Genomic DNA, 7271 nt, shown 5'->3' with positions numbered 1-7271 from the left:
CTCGCTGATTGTCAGGATGATTAGAAAAAGCAGGAAGAAACCATTTTTGGAAGCTGAGAAAGGCAAACCTCTATTCTGAGAAGCTTCCTGGTCTTTCCACCATGACTGCCTCTGGAATCAATAACCAAAGCATTGTCTCCAGCTGACAAGTGCTGACCCACCATAGTTCTAGGGGTTACTCTGCTGGGATGCCTCTATCGCTCATCATAGTGTGTCAACCTTAATGTGTAAGCTCTTTGTGGCAGCAAAGAGCCTCTGCCCATAGGGCACCAATGCATCTTCACAACACACCGAATAAGTCAGTAACAGTGGGATGAGAAGAGGCGAAAATTGCTGAGTGGCTCAACGGAGAGAGAACAGGTAGGCCCAACTACTCCTAAAAATCTATATGCCTTAGGGTTGCCAGGTGTCCGGTTTTCTACAGGACAGTCCGGTATTTGCACCGTCTGTCCGGTAGAAAAAATCAGAAAATTTTCTGAATTCCCGTCTGGGAGCCGGACAGAAGCCTGGCTGGGGCAGGGGAGCCACTGGGAGGCGGGGCCCATGATTGGTGCTGGGAGCTCTGTGGTCACATGCAAAAACCGGGAGGGGCGGGGCGGGGCGGGAGCTGGGACTCCCAGCCACTCCCCCGTCCGGCTTTTGCATGCGACCAGATGCTCCCAGGGTAAATCGCAGCTCCATCTCCCAGCTGGGAGCCTCTGGCTACGTGCAGAAGCCAGGCGGGGGGAGTGACTGCCAGCCGCACCCCTGCCCCCGCCCCTGCCCGACTTCTGCTCGCAACTAAAGGAAGTGCCTGCTGGGGGCACGGCCCAAAGGATTCCAGCTGTGGCCAGTGGCTGCACCCCCTCCCCCACCGCCAGGTCTGCTTTCCTCCCCCCTTCCTCAGGGCCCTCCCTCCTCCTGTCCATACCCACGGCCCCCGGACACCTCTCCCCCCCACAAGCTCTGCTTCCCGCCCCGCCCACCTCCCAGCCATTCTCACCCCCCTCCTGGCTGGTTCTCTTCCCCTCCCTCCCCCTGCCCATGATCAAGTGCGTCCGGTTTTTTGGCGGTGTCTACCTGGCAACCCTAACCTCTGCAGCATAGGAAATAAAGGAAATAAGTTTCTACACAGTGGTTGGCTGCAGCTAAATATGAAAGTGGATGTAAATCTCATAAAGAGAATGACAGGGAACACTGAGGAAAGGAAATCATGGATTGCAGCAGCAGTTCCAATGCTCTGTTGTACGAGAGCCTCTAGAAACAGATATGCCTTACCTTTTGTTTGTGCCTAGTGGTTTATTATTTGATTAGGGAAGCATGGTGTTTGGCTTCTGGCGCTTCCCCTGCACCCAAGAATGGTTCAAAACATCTTCGATTCGTAGCCGATGAGACACATCAGGCTGCAGCATTCGGAAAATAAGATCTTTGCATTCATGTGTGAAAGACTCAGGAAAGATCACTCGATGTTCCTTCTGAAAGCGTAGCATTCTCTTAACATTGGAGTCATCATATGGCATATATCCACTAACCATTACATACAGAATGACACCCAGACTCCATATGTCATAAACTTTGGGCTGATAAGGAATGCCTTCTATGACTTCAGGAGCGGCATATGCAGCAGAACCACAGAAGGTTTGACTGAGGATCATTTTCCCATTCTCATCCCGGAAGCAGCGTTTGGAAAAGCCAAAGTCAGACAGTTTGATGTTCATGTCTTTATCCAGGAGGATGTTGTCACATTTCAGATCTCTGTGAACAACATCCAAATCGTGGCAGTATTTGACAGCACAACATAGCTGGCGAAACATCTTGCGTGCCACTTCTTCTGGTAGACCTCTGTTTCTCTTGATGAACTCTAGTAAGTCTCCTCGTACACCAAGCTCCATGACTATGTAGACTTTGCCAGATGTCTCAAAGATCTCATAGATCTTGACGATAGAACAGTGGCTCACTGTTGCCAATATCTCTAATTCCCTGGGGAGAAATTTTTCCAAGAACTCAGGAGGAACTTTTTTCCTATCTGTAATCTTCACTGCTACGTGGAATTTCAGGCGCTCAGAGTAGGCACATTTGACTTTCGCAAAAGAGCTCTCTCCTAAATTGCTCCCCATGATGTAGCCTTTCCTCTTAAGAACTGCAGCATCATCCATGGTGCCAGAAGCAACAAGTGCCTCGGAAGATGAAAACTACCACTCATCTGTACATAAGCTAGCAGTGTATTCCTTTGCACCGCATCATGGTTGGCTCTGGTGCATGAGTCCTTTGGAGGTTACTGATATGAAAACTCTTGGCATTGTTTAATTGATACTGTTGGCAGGTGAGGTCATAAAGCAATGTTGTCATGAGTGGTGGATGACTGTATAATTCAGTGGCATTATAAAGTGAAAGCCAAGCACAGAGACAGTAATATTTCCACATATTGATGAGAAGAGACATCCCCCTCGTGTTCTGGAACTCCTTAATAGAGGATTGTTCTATCTTACAAGGGGAAAGAGGTTGGTTTATAAAGATCTCCTGTTTGGTTCTGAAACTAAAATCGCTTCTTTCAATTATGTGCTCAGCCTAGTACTTAGGTATTATTTATACCTGCTTCAGAGCCTGTTATTTTGTGCCTCTATCACAGCCTCGTGCACTTGAATTGTCTAAAGTACTTTCCTTGGAGTGGATAGCTGTATTGATGTCAGGTTTGTACATAGGAAGAGGAGGTTATGTAAAGGGAAAAATAAGACCATGTTCATTCCTAGCTGATCATGACCCAATCACATAAGCAATAAAACTTCAGCATGTATATTGGGAACTCCATCATAGTGATTTGTGACTGACAACAACTATGCAGAGCTGGGGATGCCTAGCACTCAAAAAGTTTGACCAAACCCAGAACAATGGGGAGTTTAGATGGTTGTGAGACCAGTATTTACTAGAGGAAGACTCCATTAAAATAGCCCTTTACAAAAGGAGGTGGTATTGCTTCAATTTTTCTGATTTGAGAAACTGAGGTCCAAAGTCAAGTAGCATAAAGCAGAAAAGAACCCAGATCTTTTGACTTCTAGTCTGGTGATGTAAACCATGGATTCTATGTCTCCAAGTCACAACTAAAAAGCCAGACCCACTGCCACATTCCTAAAGAGATCAGCTATTCCTCAGAGCTGGCATACAGAATCTGCAACAGGTGTTTCAAGATGTGCTTTGGATAGAAGTCTGGTAAACATGCCCATGTGGAACCTTACATGTTAAAAATCTCAACAGCAGACTCAAAAGCCATCTATCAAAATGGAGCTGATGTCTTACTTTTAGAGGTGAAATATAATTCACATGCCATCCAATTAACCCTGCTTAATGTGTATTTAATGCTCAGGATTGTTGCTCTAATTCCTCTATGAAATTAAAATGATGGACTCCAACATGGTCACATTAAAATGTTTCCCTCCTTTCTTGTTCACCATTCTATAGACTTAGAAGCAGCAGAGACAAAGTGAGAGTTCAAGCCTTGTTCTTATGTCTGATATAACAACACTACAGGTATGTAAAAAAACCCAATTTTTTTTATAAAAGCAAGGGTAGAACGATACACACTTTATAACTAAAGCAGGAGGAAAATTTTCTGATAAAATATTTTTCTGCTGGAAAATATTGATTTGTCAAAATCAAAACAGTCTGAGGCAAAGTGGTGATTTCAACAGGATTTAGTTTTGAAAAAAAGTTGAAATTAAGCATATTGATAAGGTCAATATGTTTCCTAATGATAACATTTTGCTTTGAAATGATTTTTGTTTTGAAAAGCGAAGTTACTCACCTCGATGCAGTAACTGTCATTCTTTGAGATGTGTTCCTGTGGGTGCTTCATTGAAGGTACGGGGCTTGCCCCGGCACTGCAGAACGGAGACTTTTGCAGTAGCAGTACCCGGCTGGACCGCGCATGTGTGGGGGCAATTCACGGCATTCGCACCATTTTGAATGAGTGCACCATCTGGCCCCTGCCAGTCCCTCGAGGCCTCCTTGGAGTCTGAAAGACATAAAGGAAAAAGGACTCCGAAGTGGGGAGGAAGGAGGGTAGTGTAGCACCCACGGGGACACACATCTCGAAGAACGATAGTTACTGCACCGAGGTGAGTAACTTCACTTTCATCTTCGAGTGATGTCCCCGTGGGTGCTCCACTGAAGGTGACTGAACAGTAGTACTCCACTGAGCAGGAAGGAGGGAAAAGAACGGAATCCCTATTTATCTGCTGAACAGAGCACTGCTGATGGTACCACGGTATCTGAATGCCTCCTCTGATGTATAGCGTAATGTTTTATAAAGGTATCGTGTGAGGACTAGGTGGCAGCTCTGCATATGTCCTTCAGGGGAACACTCTTGAGGAAGGCCGTTGAAGTTGCCATTGCTCTTGTAGAATGGGCTCGAGGTTGTATTGGAATCAGAATACGCTTGGAAGCGTAGGCCTCAGTTATACAGGTGGTTATGAGTTTGGAGATTCACTGGGATGATATTGGATGTCCTTTTGATCTCTCGGCCAGATCTCTCAGCAATCAGTTGGTCGGTTCTTCTGAAAAATTTCACGTGGTCTATGTAAAAGACACTCTTCAAACGTCAAGTGTATAGAGAGCCGCTGCATGTGAGGAGGGGTGAGGTTTTGAGTGAAAAGACGGGAGGACAATTGGTTCATTCACATGAAAGCTTGATGATACCTTCGAGATAAAGTGGTATGGTAGCGAGTGGTTCAAATGGCGGAGTCGTTAAAGCTTCGAGTACGATATCTAAGCTCCACACAGGAGGAGCGGGTTTACAGGGAGGGCTTAAATTTGTAAGGCCCTTAATGAATCTTTTTGTGGTTGGATGGGCGAAGAGGGAGGTGCCCTCAATAGGTTGTCTGAACGCCGAAATGGCCGATAGATAGACCCTGAGGGATGTCAATGACAGCCCTGTGTGTTTTAGGTGGAGCAAGTAATCGAGGATAAAGTGCAGAGGAATTGATTCAGGAAGCTCTTGTTGTGTGGTGCACCAAGAGACGAACCTGCGCCATTTTGAAAGGTAAGTGTTTCTGGTTGTTTGTCATCTACTATGGATGAAAATGTGTTTGACCTGTGTGGAGCAAAGGGATTCAGAAGGATTCAGCCAGTTAGGAACCATGTGGTGAGGTTCAGCATATGAATCTGGGGGTGTCGTAATGGGTACGAGCAGGAGAGGAGAAGCTCTGAGGTATTTAAACAATTTTTTTTTTTAACTGGGAGGAATACTTAAGGGAAATAAAAATGAGGAAGAATGACAACTTTCAAAAACTTTTAACAATGGTGATCTCACGATAAGGAAGGAAATTGAAGAGACATAGTTCACTCCGTCTGCAGCCTGTGGCGGTCGAGAGAAACTGGCGGGGGCCAGACTACGCACTCACTCAAAATGGCGCGAAGGCCGCACATGCGTGGTCCTGCTGGGTACTGCTACTGCAAAAATCTCCATTCTACGGTGCTGGGGCAAGCCCAGCACCTACAGTGGAGCACCCACAGGGACATCACTCTAAGAAGAATGTATGTTACACATTACAGTTTAAACTAACAAGAGCATAATAAACACAGTCAAAACAGACAGAATACTGTTCACTTTACCAAAGAAAATTTTTTCGATTGCTACAAAATAGATTTTTTCCCAAAAACTTTGTTTCGCGGAAAATTTCAAAATTTTGTCTTTTTGTTCTGATTCTGAATTAATTTTGTGTTAAACATTAATTTTCTGCATAGTAGAAATTCTGGCTTCTGGCCAGCTCTTGTCATGACACAGGGGAAAATATTTCATATTAACTTTTCACAGATATTTAGATCAGGATGAAGACTTCCTCTGCATTTGTTTGAGACCTTCTGGGTAATATTCATTACACACCCCAGATAAGTTGTCACAGGTAAGAGAGGTTGAGCCCAAGATTAATTCACCAGTTTTTCTCATTAAGTCCTCTCAGAAAGGAAGCAAATCCTTCGTGTGTCTTCAAGCTCCCAGCTTCATATAGTGGATCAAAACAACTCAATATTCTGATTTTCAGCTCCTTCCAAATTGAATTTGGAAGCTGTTAAGTCTCCTGATAACTGATTAATGCAACATGCACCTGTGGACAGACATGCAGATAACTTGCAAACTTCTCTTTGGGCTGTGCAGCACCTATTTTTAACATTCTTACGTGGCACAAATGTAGTGTTATTTTTATGCTAACTTATGCTCTGTGGATAGCATTATATGCTGCCAAGATAAAGATATAGATTAATGTCGCTGATTTGCTCTCTTGCTTCTTGGGCAAGCAGTAGGATCTGATGCCAGTACATATACACGAAGATACGGAAAGATATGTAAGGCAAGAATCACTTTCTGCTGTGTGTGACCTGTCCACCTTGCATTAAGTGAAAGAGCTTCAGTAGTTTTAGTGGTGAGCTCAGAGACATACAACTAAGTGAAGCTGGGAAAACCAAGCACTGGAAAAGGTTAGCCAAACCTGGAGTTTTACAAGTTTTTGAGACTGCAGGCCCATACGAAGGAACTTCTGTTTGTGTGGGGTGTGTGTATGTGAGCTTTTTTGTAAATGTGGATCACAATTTTTTTAAATATAAAGGAACTCAAAAGAGTCATGCAATGGATGTTCATAAGAGAGGTTAACGAAAAATTTGAGTGGAAACAGTGATTGGTAAAATGATTTTGTTATAACATACTAAAAATGCATACAGTAATAAAGGTTGTATAGAAATAACCTTCGGAGATGTTGTTGTAATATCATAAGAGAAAAACAATATTACAAAAAGTCCCTGGCCACTTGAGAGGGCTGAGGCAGAATCACCCCATCTGGTTGGGCCGTAGCTGTGGCAGTCCGGCCCGAGCCATGGGAGGGGCAGATTGCTGCCCTGCTCCTGCCACCGTGGTCCAGTAACACACCTGGCCTTGCTCCTGGAGAAGGTGGGAGGAATCAGCCCCAGCCTTTCCCTGGCAAGCTGGAGCACGGGGAGAGGGGAGCTTGCACAGTGTGCCGCTCCAGCCCAGCTGGAATTGGACCCCTGGGCTACCATGGGTGGGTGGGGGGTGCATTTGCACTTCTCAAACACCCCCTGCGTACAGGCCTGCAATGGCATTTGAGGGCAAAACATTCTCTTGGGTTGGGCCATGGTCAATTCCTGACAGCAGAAACCAGCCATGTACAGGTGGGGGACTTACATTTGTTTATGTTACTACTGACTTCTACTTACTTAGGTGGCAGAAGGTACTTGGGGGGAGATGGGGGGTAGAGCGGGGGGAAGGAATAACCTTGATGATTACT

At 45.1% G+C, this 7271-nt stretch overlaps 1 protein-coding gene and 1 long non-coding RNA gene across 2 annotated transcripts; one reads left to right on the top strand and one right to left on the bottom strand.

The window, feature by feature from the left end:
• Positions 1-1258: 1258 nt before the first annotated feature.
• Positions 1259-2266, bottom strand: LOC102459434 (testis-specific serine/threonine-protein kinase 1-like). Its single transcript, XM_006134795.3, has one exon. The coding sequence runs from the start codon at positions 2133-2135 to the stop codon at positions 1290-1292; it is 846 nt and encodes a 281-aa protein (XP_006134857.1). The 5' UTR covers positions 2136-2266; the 3' UTR covers positions 1259-1289.
• Positions 2267-2365: 99 nt separating this feature from the next.
• LOC112547706 (uncharacterized) lies at positions 2366-5560 on the top strand. The gene is made up of 3 exons (XR_012895966.1): positions 2366-2480; positions 3436-3504; positions 5215-5560. It is a non-coding gene; the product is annotated as an uncharacterized LOC112547706 (long non-coding RNA).
• The last annotated feature ends 1711 nt before the right edge of the window (positions 5561-7271 follow it).

This window comes from Pelodiscus sinensis, chromosome 15, assembly GCF_049634645.1.
Source record: "Pelodiscus sinensis isolate JC-2024 chromosome 15, ASM4963464v1, whole genome shotgun sequence".
Taxonomy (NCBI): domain Eukaryota; kingdom Metazoa; phylum Chordata; order Testudines; family Trionychidae; genus Pelodiscus; species Pelodiscus sinensis.
Note: the sequence above shows the minus strand (reverse complement) of the source record. Positions and strands in the feature narration are given on the sequence as shown.